Source organism: Mus caroli, chromosome 1, assembly GCF_900094665.2.
Source record: "Mus caroli chromosome 1, CAROLI_EIJ_v1.1, whole genome shotgun sequence".
NCBI classification, from domain to species: domain Eukaryota; kingdom Metazoa; phylum Chordata; class Mammalia; order Rodentia; family Muridae; genus Mus; species Mus caroli.
Genome location: NC_034570.1, coordinates 167,799,411 through 167,814,932, shown reverse-complemented (window position 1 = coordinate 167,814,932; position 15,522 = coordinate 167,799,411). Strand labels below are relative to the sequence as shown.

Here is a 15,522-nt window from a genome sequence, read left to right as displayed (position 1 = left end):
GAGGCAGGCGGATTTCTGAGTTCGAGGCCAGCCTGGTCTACAAAGTGAGTTCCAGGACAGCCAGGGCTATACAGAGAAACCCTGTCTCAAAAAACAAAAACAAAAACAAAAAGTTGAAATCTTGGATAGACATTAGGAAATGAGAATATTTAAAAATGACATCTCATGTCTTAGGGTTTCTGTTGCTGTAGTGAAACACTGTGGCCAAAGCAACTTAGGAAGGAAAGGGTTTATTTGGCTTACTCTTTCACATCACTGCTCATCCTGATACTCATTCAGGGCAGGAACTCAAACAAGGCAGGAACCTGGGAAGCAGGAGCTGATGAAGAGGCTATGAAGAGTGCTGGGAGCTCCTGATGGCTTGCTCAGCCAATCACCTTTTGAGGGCTGGCACCACCCACAATGGACTGGGACTTCCTCCATCAATCGGTGATTAAGAAGATGGCTTATAGCCGAGCTTGCAGTCCAAATTTTTTTTTTAAGATGTATTTATTTATTATACATTAAATTCACTGTAGCTGTCTTCAGACGCACCAGAAGAGGGCATCAGATCTCATTACAGATGGTTGTGAGCCACCATATGATTGCTCTGGGATTTGAACTCAGGACCTTTGGAAGAGGAGTCAGAGCTCTTAACTATTGCACCATCTCTCCAGCCCTGCAGTCCAATATTATAGAGGCATTTTCTCAACTGAGGGTCTCCTTCCTCTCTAGTGACTTTAGCTTGTGTCAAGGCAATATAAACTAGCCAGTACATTTCATTAGCAAAAAATACAAGGCAATAATAAAGAATGAATTGGTTTACTCATTAGTCCTTGCTCATAGAAGGCTGAGGCAGGAGGATTGCTCAGGGTGCTAGGTTAGACAGGCCTATATAGTAAAACCCAATCTCAATAAAAGAAAAAACCCAAATAGACAAAAGGAGAAATGGATATAACTCATATAAAACCATTAAAATGAGATGACCAGACTTGCTTTTCCCTTTCATCCTTTTGCTTACATTGATGGGAACTAGAGAAGAAAAGTAGGTAGGAGGTATTTTCCACACACAACATATTATGTACTCATGCTGACTCTTGTGTTTCATTTTTATTCATGATTCGTTTCAGACGTAGTTCTTGTCCCAGATTGATATCAGCCTTACTAGCAAGGCATATTTGCTAATGGCTTTTAGTCAACAGTTTTTGAATTATAAATAGCTGACTTTTTTTGTTGTTTTTTTTGTTTGTTTGTTTTTTGAGACAGGGTTTCTCTGTAGCCCTGGCTGTCCTGGAACTCACTTTGTAGACCAGGCTGGCCTCGAACTCGGAAATCTGCCTGCCTCTGCCTTCCAAGTGCTGGGATTAAAGGCGTGTGCCACCACTGCCCGGCTAAACAGCTGACTTTTAATGAGCCCTATAAAATACCATAAAGGTTTCTCCTACCAATACTGTAGGGAACCCAGTAGTTCTACAAACAATCTAGAGCTCTGAGACAGAGATCACTACTCATGTCCCTGGACTGGTGTACCAGGCCATTCCTAAGGCTTTGTATTCTGAAATCGTCAAGATGTTTCTATATGTTTTAATGTAAAACAGTGGATTTTTTTTTATTTGCTTATATTTTCTATTTATCAGGAACTTTATTTAAAAAGAATTCTTTATGTCTCTGCTGATTGGGACCAAGACTTTATTGTCGTAATCATTGAGGGTGAAGAAATGGTAAAAGTGGTATAGTTAAAACAATAAAAGGCAGGTTAGTCAGATCTGGATCCTTCCTAGAAGAAAATGAGCAGAAGCTGCTGACAAAAAGAGCAATATGGGAAAAGTAGAGGACTGCCTCTCTTTCTGACATAGAATACAGCTTTTTATTTAAAAAAACAAAACTTCAGGGGCACCGATATGACTCAGTGGTTAAGAGCACTGACTGCCCTTCTAAGAAGACCCAGGTTCAATTCCCAGCACCCACATGGCAGCTCACAACTGTCTGTAACTCCAAGATCTGATACGCTTACACTTTCACACAGGGATACATACAGGCAAAACACCAATGCACATAAAATAAAAAATGTAAGTTTTTTAAAAAGCAGGCAAAACAAAAATACTTGGAATTCACCTTTGTTTGTTTGTTTGTTTTTTCGAGACAGGGTTTCTCTGTAGCCCTGGCTGTCCTGGAACTCACTCTGTAGACCAGGCTGACCTCGAACTCAGAAATCTGCCTCCCAAGTGCTAGGATTAAAGGCGTGCACCACCACTGCCCGGCTAGAATTCACCTTTATTAATAACATAACTGAGATACTTATTTTATCCACTTAAACTATTTTTGAGTAGCAGTAATGCCTTTGTGGTCTAAAAATGAAAATATATAAAATTTAATACACTGTATTTTTACACAGTACACGTATAAATCATAAAGCAAAAACTGAAAATGAAACTAGTTCATCAATTTTTCTACCAATAGATAAGAAGAAGCCTTATAGAAAAAAGTCCAAAACAGAAATATTTGCAACTTAATTTTCTAATGTCTTAAAAGATCAATTTTCTTCCTCAAATCCCTGTGTCTAAAGATGACAGTTTTCCCTGTGTATTTGTTTGGAATAAAACCAAAAAGTACTCTAAACAGTATATGGTTTTTCAATTTCAAATAAATTTCTTAATACAAAGGGTAACAAATCATGTTTTATGTTTATAATATGCTAAAATTATATTACATGGAGGAAGAACTCTTTAAGGTTTATTATTTTGTGTATGTCTAAATGTGCACCACATTTATATAATGCCCACAGAGCCCTCTGAAGAGGGTGCTGTGGATTTTCAGAATCTATAGTTACAGGTTTTTAAGTCATTTTGTGCTAGGAATCGAACCAGGATCCCCTCTGCAAGAGAAGCAAGTACTCTCAACTGCTGAGCCAACTCTCCAGAAACCCATTCCTTTTGATTCCCAAAATCTACATTAATGGATATTACTCAATTCATTTTCAAAGGTTTCTGTTATATACTATAATTATCTAGCACAATTATACCTATAGTTCTTTGGTTTTGAGATGAAAGATATTCAGTATTCATTATACTTTAAGAAATAATATTAACAGTATACAATAACCTTTAAGAAATAATACTAACTTTAAAAAAATTCACGTCAGTCACTCATAGTTCTGGAAAAACCTATTACTTGACTTTTTTGAACCTTTCCTTTTTAAATACAATATTGCTTTGATCTGAATGTGGGAGAGCTGTGAGTTCTGTCCTTTCATGACCCAAGGATGAATGCCTGAGGGACTTGATGCTATTTTCTTATGTTTTCCAGTTAAATGGATTGGTGTAGGTAAATCCAGAGAGTCCATGATTCAGCTCTTCTAAGGATTGCCAGCAATGCATGAGACACTCCTTAAGAGGAAGGGAAAAAGACTTAAACATTTCTTTGTGATCTGCAAATTCAAGAATAAAGACATTGAAATGAGTTTTCAGCTGGCGTTGGTTTGCAGTCTCTGATGGATGGCTGTCATGGCTGGCCTGGCGCTCTCATCCAGCTTCCCGGCTGGCATGGCTGCCACATCTGTTGCTCTGCTTCTCATGGTGCCGCACAGTCCTTTCCATGGTTAGTAACTGTATAATCCCCATTTGACTCTAGAACTTCCAGCATAGCTTTTCTTCATTATGGCCGTTGTGTTTGAGGTTTTACCCCAATTAGATGGTGAGAACAGTTAATGCAATTTTGCACAAATATTTTTACATTCTGATCATTCACTTCTGTCATTGTGATCTTTGCTGTTAGAAAAAAAAATGATGGAAAGATAAGGGTTCTGTCAACATTTGTAAAGCTAAGAATTCTGTATAAATTGTGAACTGCTTTTTTTTTCCTGTGCTGAAACCATTGCAAATTTGAGCTTTGGTAGGGTAGGGGGAGTATGTTCATGAGACTTGTAATTTGTATAAAATACAGAACTTAGTTCTCTCTGCAATTTATTTAATACAGTCAACATTAAATTGAGTGTTCAAAAAGAAGAGATGTTTCCCTACAATAACAATCTTAATGTTAGAAAATAATTATTAAAAAAATCTGTTATGATATTTGGTGGATATTTTTCTGTTTTCAGATATGATCTCAAATGTTTGTCTTTTCTTTTTTAAGCATAACTGTTGTTTCTAAAAACAGTGGGTTTGCTTCCAACATTTCGCCTGCCAGTATACCTACAAAATGACCCATAAGTAACCCACATGAGTCCAAGTTGTCAGCCATAATTTTGATCATGCCTTCATCCCTCCTTTCTTGAAAAAGCATAGAGGGATCGATCACCTGACCCTTGGCTTTACATTGTGCTGAGATTATCCTTCCCTGAACCATTAAATGTTTAAATTAGGTATCACCTGAAATTATTTTATAACACCACCAACAGCTGATTAAAAGGAGCCAAATATTTCCAGTATGCTTTGTGTGTTGTTTTTCTTCTGTTCTTGGTAATGCTAGTGGGGATGAATGGTGTCGCATGCACTCTGGGACTGGGTGGGTAGAGATCAGTAGGATGTTTGGGAGGATCTAAATTTTTTTTTAACTGAAATAGTTTGATTAATACATGGTTCAAGGGGCTGGTGAGATGGCTCAGTGGGTAAGAGCACCCGACTGCTCTTCCGAAGGTCCAAAGTTCAAATCCCAGCAACCACATGGTGGCTCACAACCATCCGTAACAAGATCTGGCGCCCTCTTCTGGAGTGTCTGAAGACAGCTACAGTGNGGTGGCTCACAACCATCCGTAACAAGATCTGGCGCCCTCTTCTGGAGTGTCTGAAGACAGCTACAGTGTACTTACATATAATAAATAAATCTTAACAAAAAAAAAAAAAAAATACATGGTTCAAGAAAAATTCTAAAACAGGAGCCGTTTCATTGGATTCAATAAATAATTAACACAGGTGATTCCTAAAAGACCAATGGCAGTAAATCCTGCTGCTGTCCTCATGGAAACTGAAAGATCTTGGAAGATCTGTATTCTTGGCTATAAGCACTGCATTATTGAGACATATTTTCAGTAATGAACACATTTTCATTCAAGTCAGGATTTTTTTCCTGCAATACCCAGAATGTCTCCCATTGTTGTGATTTGATTTTAAGCCACTCTGGATAATTCAGAATTATCTCTTTGAATGTGAACTATCAGTTGCTTAGAAGAGATAATCTCTGTCCTTCAAATCATTGATAACTATTATAATTCTATTTAACAAGGCTGTATATGCCATATCCTGCTAGATACTGAATATGCAGTAGCTGGGGCAAGTATGGTCTTATTGAAATTTATGGTAGCAACAGCATCCTAAACATTGAATGATGTTTTATACATATATATTCCAATGAAGCCATACATGGTGAAATGAATGGAACCTAATCCAAACATCTGATAAGGACCAGAGAAGGCTCTGAGGAGACAGCTAGACATACTAACTAGATGAATGGGATGAGGGACAATGCTCAAGGGTCCAGACTGAGAAGATCTGCAGAGGTGAAGAAATGGAACCAAATTAGGAAGGAGCTGGTGAGGTTGGTGGTGGATTCAGGAATGCTCAGCCAAAATAACCAGTACTTGTTATGAGAGATTCCTATAGTAGAAATATGTCTGTTATAGCTGAGCAGCAGCAGAACTGCTGAATTGGAAAACCTGAACCAGGGGATTGAGAGATACCTCAGCAGTTTGGATCACGTGCTGTCTTTTCAGAAGTCCATAGTTCAGTTCCGACACTGTGTGGCTCTCAGCTGCCTCTAACTTCAGTTGTGGAGCTCTGATGCTGTCATTTGGTCTTCATGAATACTTGCAAGCATGTAGTGGGCATACACATCTTAAAATTTAAAATTTAGTATATTGAGTGGGACTCACAACAAAGTTAACCTTACTCAATTGTAGCACGAGATACTTGTGTTAGTATATATAGTTGATGTTAATTGAATACTATAGAATCAGGAGGGCAGACAGACATATTTGAAAAGATAATAGACAGGTTGTGTGTGTTTAGACTGAATCTTAATGTCCTGGGCTGGCCTGGAAGTCACCTTATAGCTCAGAATTACTTTGAACTTTCTGGACTCCACTCCTTTGTGTGTGCTTCCACATCTGACTCAAGAGGTTTGCCTTAATCATTTGGCACATTACGAAGCTACTGTAATCAAATATATAGCATTATCATGGGGGAAGTTAAAGACTTTTTTTAAGAACCTGAGGGGGTTGGAATTTGAAAAGCTATTTTAATACAGACCCTTAAAATACTGAGGATGCCACAAACAAAAACAACTAGTAGAAAAACGAATAAGTCTACAGGAAGTATAAAGGGCATGAAACATGAAATGTACCCAGAGACCCTCATGAAAGGCTACTTGATAACTCGCATTCATGTTTTAACAGTTTATGGTATTTGGTGCTTTTATAAAATGTAATCGACAAGAGCAGGGACAGCTGCTACTAGGACCAGGATTTTTCATGTTATCGGTGCTAAATTGGTATTAAATAGAGATTTAGAACAGAAATTTGTACTTTCTATGATAATAACTTTAAAACCTGAAGTCAACACTTGGGAGGCAGAGGCAGACAGATCTCTTGAGTTTGAGGCCAGCCTGATTTGTCTACAGAGTGAGTTCTAGAACAGCCAGGCTAAACAGAAATCCCGTCTCAAATAGAGGCAATAATGGGAGGTCTAATTATTTAACAAGGCACAGGACATACAAAAGACAAATTAAAAGTGGTAGAAATTGTTGGCAATCTGTAAGGATTAAATACAATTAAAAGGAAAAGAATGGCAAAAGCCATCGAAAAACAGTCAAACTTCATTGAGTGAGGAACTTTTAATTTTAATCAAAAGAAACAAGTAGGGGTTGAGGATATAGCTCAAGTGGTGGACTGCTTGTGTGAAGTGCTCAAGGCCCTGGGACTGTATGAAGAAGGATCGTGATCTCAATATCTCATTACCCAAACATGTGCTGATGTTATTTCTTCTTGCTTTCCCGAAAGGTTTATGTGGGTCCTTACTAATGTTTGTGTGCATTGGAGTAAAAAAATGATTCACCTTTGTGGGGTCTGGCTCAGAACTCGCAGATTCTACATCTGAAGCTGGCCTTGCAGAGCTTACAGAGACTGGAATCTGTGGTGGTGTGGGTAGTCAGTGCTGTGTTTCACGGCTGTGAGCCTGTCCTGTCATTTTTTTTTTTTTCTTTTTGGTTCCAAGGGAGTACTGAGAATAATACTTAGCTTCTGGAAGAATTCCATATTTGACCCATGACCCATGAGCCGAGGGCTAGCTTTGACCCATGAGCCGAGGGCTAGCTGGAGGGGAAGACCACCTGGAAGTCATTAGAACCGCTTCTGCCTAAGGAAATAGTAAACCCAAAGCATAAGTATCCATGGGGGGCTGAAGGTGGTGTTCTTATGCTAAGATCCTGTTTCCCAGTTGGTTCTTGATTTGTTAGTAAAGAAATCTGGGGGCCTAATTGCTGAGTAGAAGGTACAGGCGGGAGTTACAGGGTCCCAGGAGGAAAAGGGAGATGCAAGGAAGGTAGAGGAGTTTCTGCCATGCTTTGGAGGAAGAACACGGCAACCATGTGAGGACTAGTGGGGAGCTGGGTCCTGTGGCCACCGCTATAGGTGGGTGGCCAAGGATGCTTGATTAGGGACTAGGTGGGACTAGCCACTAAAGTTTAGAGCAGATGGAAGAGATGGAGATAATAAATTGGTAAGGGTAAGCTTTTGCAGGCAGTAGATATCAGCACCCAGTAATTGTGCCAAGAAGGCAAGTAATAAAGGAAAATCTATGTGTTTGTCTTTTACCTGCAGATTCAAGAAAGCTGGGAGGGAGCTGGTAGTGCGGCCACCTTCCAGAGCAAAAGGCAGTATCTTAAAACTACATTCAATAGTGGATTGGGGGTACCACATTAAAATACAAGAGTAGCGGTTCCTTGTACTTCTTCCTATGGGTAAAAGATGTGGGGTTTTGGAGTCAGCAGATTGTCACAAGCGTAACCTGTGACTACCCTAGTTGTATCTGGGTGTGCCACATGTGATGCATTGCTTAAGCAAATCCACACATTCCTTCCTAGATGGCATGCAGCTTCTGAGTGACCTCCCCCCGCCCCATCCCTATTTTTAAAGGCTTTTAGAATTGGTTCCTGCATGCACTTTCACTGTCCTTCCACAGGAATGTCTTGACACAAACCCTGTGTCGTCTTTTGTCTTGAATATTGATCATTGGCCCTTTATGCTGGTGGAAGTGTGCTTGTTCATCCTACTAATCAAAAAGTAGCAACCACTTGTGGTTCAGTGAGATGACATTTGAATGCCAATAATTAACCCAACCGAACTGCAGGAGCCATCTGTCTCGGTGAAATGTTCTGTAGTACAGTGGTAGAGAGTGCTAAGATAGCCTTTGGGCTAGTGAGATGGCTGAATGGCGAGGGTTTAGGGGGCAATTCTGATGCTAAGATCCTGCTTCCCAATTGATTCTTGATCTATCAGTAAAGAAAGTCATGGGCCAATTGCTGGGCAGAAAGTACAGGCTGGACTTCCGGGTCCCTAGGGGAAAAGGGAAACACAAGGAAGGAGAGTGGAGTTTACCATGTGTTGGAGAGAGGAGAACCAGACAATCATGTGAGATCTCAAAACAGAGTGGCCACATAGGGTGCTTTTGCTTTTACAGTAGGTGGTCAGGGGAGTTGAGCAACTGAAGTTTAGGACAGGTGAGCGGGCTGAGATAAGGAATTGATAAGGGCACAATTTTCCAGGCGGGAGATAGTGGTGCCAAGCAGTTGTGCCAAGAAGGCAAGTTGTAATTGAAAAAGTGTGTGCAATTGTGCCAAGAAGGCAAGTTGTAATTGAAAAAGTGTGTGTGTGTGTGTGTGTGTGTTTTATTTAAGAAGTGTGTGTGATTTAAGGAAAGCTGGGAGTGGGCTGGTAGTGCGGTCATGCCCTGGAGCTAAAGGCGGATAGAGCATATAAAACTACACGCTACACAAGAGCTCTTGTACAAACCTGATGACTTGAGTTCAATCCTTGGAACCATGTAAAGGTGGAAGGTGAGAACTGACTCCACAAAGTTGTCCTCTGACCTCGCTATATGTGCCATGCACACAACATGCATGCCCCCCCATGTGTATGTACACACAATAATAAATAGTAAAATGCAATAAAAATAAAACTTCAAAAAGATAGCCCTCCTAAAGGAAAGGTTATGTTGTTGCATCAGGCTCCTCCCAGTAAGCCATTCCTACTGGGCCTCTTTGTATTTTATATGTAACTTATTCCTCGTTTGGTCTTGTTATTTCAAGCTGCTAATTTTGCCAAACAAATTATTGAAATAAAGGAATTCTCGTCTTATAGACCCGCATACTACCAAAAACTAAGGGTTCTAAGTTGGGCTCATGACAAGAAAATGCTCTATAGGCCCAGGCTATTCTGCAAGCTGTTCCACCGCTAAGGCCACGTGATTCAGTGGACTTGTTTGTGGCAAACAGGGATGCTGTTTAGAGATGTTGGCAGGCCCAGAATCACAGAACAGGTCTTTAGCACACAGAGCCAGACCCTTCCGTCTTGTAGAAAACTACTTTCCTTTTCAGATAGGTTTTGGCCTGCTGTTGGGCCTCAATAGAGACAATGTTTGACCTTAAGCTACCAAGTTACCGTGCAACTTCAGCTGTCCATCATGAGCTGTTACTGACACAAAGGGATGAGTCCTGATGGGAAAGCATGGCAAGCAAGCAAGCAAGCATTGTGGCTGGAGCAGCAAGCTGAGAGCTTCCATCTTGAACTATAACCATAAGTGAGAGAACACTGGGAGTGGTATGTGGCTTTTGAAATCTCAAATCCTGTTCTTAATGACATTTCCTCTAGCAAGGCCACATCTTTTAAACCTACCCAAATAGGGCCACCAATTAGTGTCTAAGTATCTAAATGCAGGAAACTCATTTGGACTGAACCAGGCCTTCAGACTTAGACCAGGACTTAACACACCAGTACTCTCCATGCAAGTTCTCAGAACTTTGGGCTAGGACTGGAACCTCACAGCCTTCAGGGGAGCTTGCAGAGGGTTGGTATATCACAGGTCTGTCATCATAAATCTGCATATATAATGCCCATAATATTGATTCATATATAATATTCTATTTAATACAAGAAGTTACACTAGATTTCTTATCTTTGTATCCCCTGAATTCTATTCTAGATGGACTGGCGTTTTATTTTGGCCTTATTCTTTGCTGTGTAGGTTTTCAAATCTTGGTGATGCCTAGTTGACCATGTTAGAGACTAAGAAAGGTGGTTGAAATTATATGGAATTCCATATTCTTGGAGGAAATTTATTCACAGAAAGGCTACAATTTGGGGGGTTGAATAAGAAGCCAACTGGTTGTCAGGTGTTGGATAATGTCTCCCAGCACCCAGAATGCAGGATTCCTTAATGCAGGATTCCTTTCCTTGGGATTATTACTTTTCTTTGGGACACTTTATCTCTTTTCCTGAAGAGTTGATGCCTAGTTATCAAGGCTTCTTGAGAAAGATGTTGTTGTGCTGGGCTGGAGAGATGGCTCAGCAGTTAAGAGCACTGACTGCTCTTCCAGAGGTCCTGAGTTCAATTCCCAGCAACCACATGGTGGCTCACAACCATCTGTAATGGGATCGGATGCCCTCTTCTGCTGTGTCTGAAGACAGCTACAGTGTACTTACATATAATAAATAACTAAATCTTTAAAGAGAGAGAGAGAAGGATGTTGTTTAGTATAATTATTAATAAGCCCTGGCTGCAGGTTCTGCTACCCACTCCAATGGTCTAGGTTCCCAAATGAAAGACCTTTATATTTGATAAGACTTAATCAGCACAATAGCTGGGCCACTGCCTAAGCTCCATGCAGTTAATCCTGAGTTATTACTGATTCTGTGTTCTATCTTGGCTTGGATCTAGTTGGGCGGCCCTCTAGGCCATGCTCTCCCTCCCAGCTCCTTCACATGATGGTGATGCGTCTCTGTCCTNCACTCTTCAGGCGTGGCATCTCTCCTCTCTTCCACATTCTACCAGCATGGCAGATCTCCCTCTTTCTGTCCCAAGCCCAGGAATCCTAAAATCCTGCCTCTGTCCTCTCCAGCTATTGGCTGTGGGCATCTTTATTTACCAATCAGAACCAACTGGGGGCAGGTTTCAGGAAGCTACAAGCAGGCATTCTTGTGCAAATAGTTTTCTAGGGAACATAATTAGCATTAGAGCTACAGTTAATTCTGTAAACAGAAGTCCATCAACCCCCTCTCTTTAATGGTCCTAAATCCCACTACAGATCTGTCTCTCATTCTTCTTCCTTGATCAGTTCCCTCTGGCTCTCTCTCTTCCTCTCATTTCCTCCCTCTCCCTCTCTTCTGCTTTCTTTCCCTCTACCCCTCTCTCTCTTCTCTCTCTCTGTAGATATAATAATGGCATAATCATAAGTATAGGAAGTTACTGTATAATCTCTGATCCCATGAATGAACATGTACTGAGAAGGTTAGGTGATTAGAAGCTGGGTCAGCATCATCAACAAGATGCTAACAGCTTATGAAAAAGTATGACATTGACATTGTTTTTATTTTCCCGTTTATGTGGTGGTGTTGCAGGCAAGCACTGTACTGCACAGCACAGCTATTCCCTTCAACAGATGACATGTTCTCAAGGTTGGATCTTGGTTTCCCAAACAATTTGCCCTGAAAAAAAGAATTTGCAAAACAAAATTCGTTTAGGATTAGATCCATCTGTATACACACTTAAAGGTAGTGCTGTTATTATTAATTTAGTCACTAAAAAAATGCCCAAAGTTGTTTTCTTGGAATGCCATGCTTACTTTAGTTTTAAAAAGTGCTTCTTGCATAGCTGCTTCTCTCACCACCACAGCAGTAGACTTCTGGTACTGAATTAACTGGTCTAGGATGCAATGAAATCGTGCCTAATTTCCGATCCCAACCTGGAATTTAAAAACTAATTAGTGATTTGTTATAGGGCTACTCACTCTGAAATTTTAACACACAATCTTTTATCAAACTGTGTACAATTTTAAAAAAGTATTTTAAGACACTTAAAGGGATATAATTGAAATATGGGTGCCAGAGAGATGGCCAGCGGGAAAAGGCACTTCTAGCCAAGTCTAACAAATTGGATTCAATCCTCTGGACCCAGATAGTAAAAGGAGAGAACAAACCCCATCAGTTCACTGGTGACCTCTAAATGAGCACTTGTATTAGCACACATATAACAAATAAGAATGCAATTTAAAACTTTTTTAAATGTAGAAAAGGGGGATTGAATCAAAGTTCCTTTCTTTAGTTTACAATTAATAGATATTATTAGATCATATTAAAATGTAATAAAAATCATTGGATGTCCTAATCTTAGAAAACTGTTCTTCTTTCCTATATCATCTGGAGGACAGTCTGTGTCAACTTTGTGTCTGTAATTGTTGACATCTCGAAATTCATGCCTGCTGGAGCCCCCATCCCGGTCATAACTCTTTACAATCCCTAGCAGGCCCTTGTAAGAGGAAGGGTTTAAGGAAGGTATGGGTTGAATGCAATGGCCTTTCATAATGAGGCAAAGCATTTTAACAATGGCATTATAACAAAACTTTAATATTGGGTTTAAACACACTATAGAAACAAGCATGTCATAATATGAAGAATGAAAAATATTTCATTAATCTAGGGAATATGACTAGAAATGCTTGTAAGTAAGATACTAAGGAAGGAGATAAAGAGATTTAGGGAGTGGTGGTTACAGGGCAAGATCCACCCCCCCACCCAAGTTTTTGTTGCTGTTGTTTATGCTTACTAATGCAGGCAGATTCCTAAGTTCCAGGCCATCCTGAGACAGAGCTAATTTAGATCCAGGTGTAGTCAGAATGGTAATCTCAGGACATGGTCTCACCTGGTTACTTTTACAAAGGCAGGCAGATCTCTGAATTCTTTTGCAATGTTGAAAAAAGGAAAAATAAAAAAGTACTTGCTGCCCTTTTCCTAAGTTAAGGAATGCTAATTCATGGGATGGTCAAGAGGGAACCTGGAATAAATAACTGAATTAATATGTAACTAAAAAACCACTTTTGATCTGTATGAGATGAGCCAGCAGAGAGCAATACAGTTCTTTTTAGAATTTTTCTCTAGCAAGAGTTGAGCTGTCTGGAGATCTCTAGAGAGCAAACACAGCTTTTCAAGAATGTTTTTCTAACAGGATTTCTGATTTCAGTTGGGAAATTCATAGAGAGCGAACACAGCTCTTTTAGAATTTTTTATATCTCTTTTAGATTTTTTTCTATCAGGATTTCTGACCTTAAATCCCAAGAATTACATAGAGAGCCGACACAGTTCTTTTAGAATGTTTTTGAGGGACCCTAAGGGTTTTTTCCAGTCCCACCCTCCTTACAGCTTCCCCCTCCCACCTGGTGTTAAGGTTAGGCCAAGTTCTATTCTCCACCCACAGGAACATTCTTGAGTAAAAAAATCCTCAGAATGACCCTCTGGAAAGTCCCAGGTAGAGTTCAAGTGCAAGTCATGCTTGCTAGCCAATAGATTTAAAGGTCAATATGCTTAGTCATTACATTTGACTGTAATCTTGCTGATGTAACCTGTGCCCCCCAAAAGTATAAAAACTGCTTGTAGTACCCATTCGAGTTCACCTTCTTGTCACTTGCCTCGAGGGACTGATTTGAGGGCTGACCTTGACATGCCATAAAATAAACCTCTTGCTTTTGCATTGATCTGTGTCTTGGAGTCTCACTCGAGGGTCGGGGGAGGGGGAAGGGAGTGGTCTTACATTTGGGGGCTTGTCTGGGATTTGAGGAGATGCCCAAGGGACCCAACCAGGCTAATCAGAAGGAAAAAGACAGCTAAGCAATGGCCTAAGTAAGTCTTTGTCTTTCTTTCTTCTACATTTACTTTTGACACTCAAGCATGATGTTGGCTGAAAAGCCTCTGGTCTGATGCAGTCAATTGCAGTAGGCAGATGTGCCTTAACATGGTGACCATGGGAAGTCTGGAGGACGCTTCAGTCTCCCTGCCCCCCTGAGTGAGTTGGGAGGACTCTGCTCCTTTTGGAAATGGCAAGACACAGTATCAGCAGGAGCCGACCAAGTCTTGCTATAACCTAGGTTCTGTACCCGTGACAGGGGTGAACTGTCTGTATAACCTGGTTTCTGTGCCCATGGCAGGGGAAAACTGTTGATTGTCTTTCTCTGTGTTGGTGTTGGTTATCTCATTCTGTGTTCTGGGACTTGGACTGATGACCTTTTTAGACATGGGACAGACTGAATCTACCCCATTGAACATCCTAGTTAACCACTGGAGGGAAGTTAGGGAAAGAGAAAACTTGTCAGTAGTGGCAAAGAAGAGCAAGTTAGTGTCTCTGCTCCTCCGAATGGCCCACCTTCAAAGTAGGGTGGCCACCTGTAGGGACCTTTCACTTGCAGGTCATCAAAGCAGTAGAGGAAAGAGTCTTTAGGCCAGGATCCCTTGGGCACTCAGACCAAGTTCACTATATAGTTATCAGGAAGGATCTAGTCAAGGAGCCCCCTCCCCCTGCCACACCCACTTAAATGTAATCTGCGTGACAAACCCAAAAGCTTGGCTGCAGTCCTGAGGCAAAAAGTTTCATGAAAACTAGTCTCCTGGAAGTTCTTTGGCATCCTGTAACACAAATTTGTTTCAAATTTGTCCCTGAGAGTTTTACATGCTTTCCTTCAGTATTGTTTTGTCATAAGTGCCTCAAGGAGTGATTTGACAAATAGCTAAGTTAGATTGACCTCCAGCAATGTTCCACTATCCTAGGAAATTGTTGAGCCAACCTTGGGCTTTGAATTTAGTAAGAATGCTGCTACTCATTCAGAAGAAATGCCTCCAATGTAGATAGTGAAAGAAATCAGGCATTGCAATTTACTGAAAATAAGAGCTAGAAATTTCAGGGCTAATTCTACAAAGTAACTTAGAATAACAGCTGAGTCACTCCCATATGCAGGAATTTACAATGGCCTAGGAAGAAGGAAGGTTGTGGTCTAAGAAGGAACTAGAGTAAATACTTAGAATAACAGCTGAGTCACTCCCATATACAGGAATTTACAATAACCTAGGGAGAAGGTGGATTATATAATAGACTAAAATTGGAACTATGCTTTATGCCCTTGCCCCTGGCTTCTAAGAATAAGCTGACCGTAGGTAGAGCTGATTTTTATCCCAGTTGTAAACACTGTCTGGTTCCTGTTAGCTTTTATGTATGCATTTCTATGTTTTGTATAAAGAGTCATTTTGCATCAGGTAACCTCAGTGTACCTTGCATGACCTTAATGTATCCCCTAACTTCCTTGTTTTCTTCTGTAATATAAGTCGGATGCTCGCCTTAAGATATTACATTCAGATCCAACACTCTATCTGGTGTTCGTGTCTGTTTGTCTTTTTTTTTTTTTTTTTTTTTGCAACTATTTGCCCACCTGATTACCAGAACCCTGATTCTCTCGTGGGTTGAGGGACTGACTGAGTCCAGTCCACTGCAACCCCCACCCCCTTGGATAAAAGCA

At 40.5% G+C, this 15,522-nt stretch overlaps 2 protein-coding genes across 3 annotated transcripts in view; one reads left to right on the top strand and one right to left on the bottom strand.

Annotated features, from left to right (window-relative positions):
- Adss (adenylosuccinate synthase) overlaps positions 1-4,405 on the top strand; it is a 33,844-nt gene extending 29,439 nt beyond the window's left edge. Inside the window, exon 13 of the mRNA XM_021162933.2 lies at positions 3,286-4,405. Coding sequence (XP_021018592.1) covers positions 3,286-3,338 — 53 coding nt within the window. The 3' untranslated portion in view covers positions 3,339-4,405. The remainder of the gene's footprint in view (positions 1-3,285) is intronic.
- A 7,132-nt stretch (positions 4,406-11,537) lies between these two features.
- Positions 11,538-15,522, bottom strand: part of C1H1orf100 (chromosome 1 C1orf100 homolog) — a 24,489-nt gene continuing 20,504 nt past the window's right edge. Inside the window, exons 5-6 of one of the 2 annotated variants that reach the window (XM_021171319.2) lie at positions 11,809-11,928; positions 11,538-11,671 (exon numbers count right to left, since the gene is read on the bottom strand). In XM_021171319.2, coding sequence (XP_021026978.1) covers positions 11,816-11,928 — 113 coding nt within the window. In that variant the 3' untranslated portion in view covers positions 11,538-11,671; positions 11,809-11,815. The remainder of the gene's footprint in view (positions 11,672-11,808; positions 11,929-15,522) is intronic. The other variant, XM_021171327.2, reaches the window with a different exon arrangement.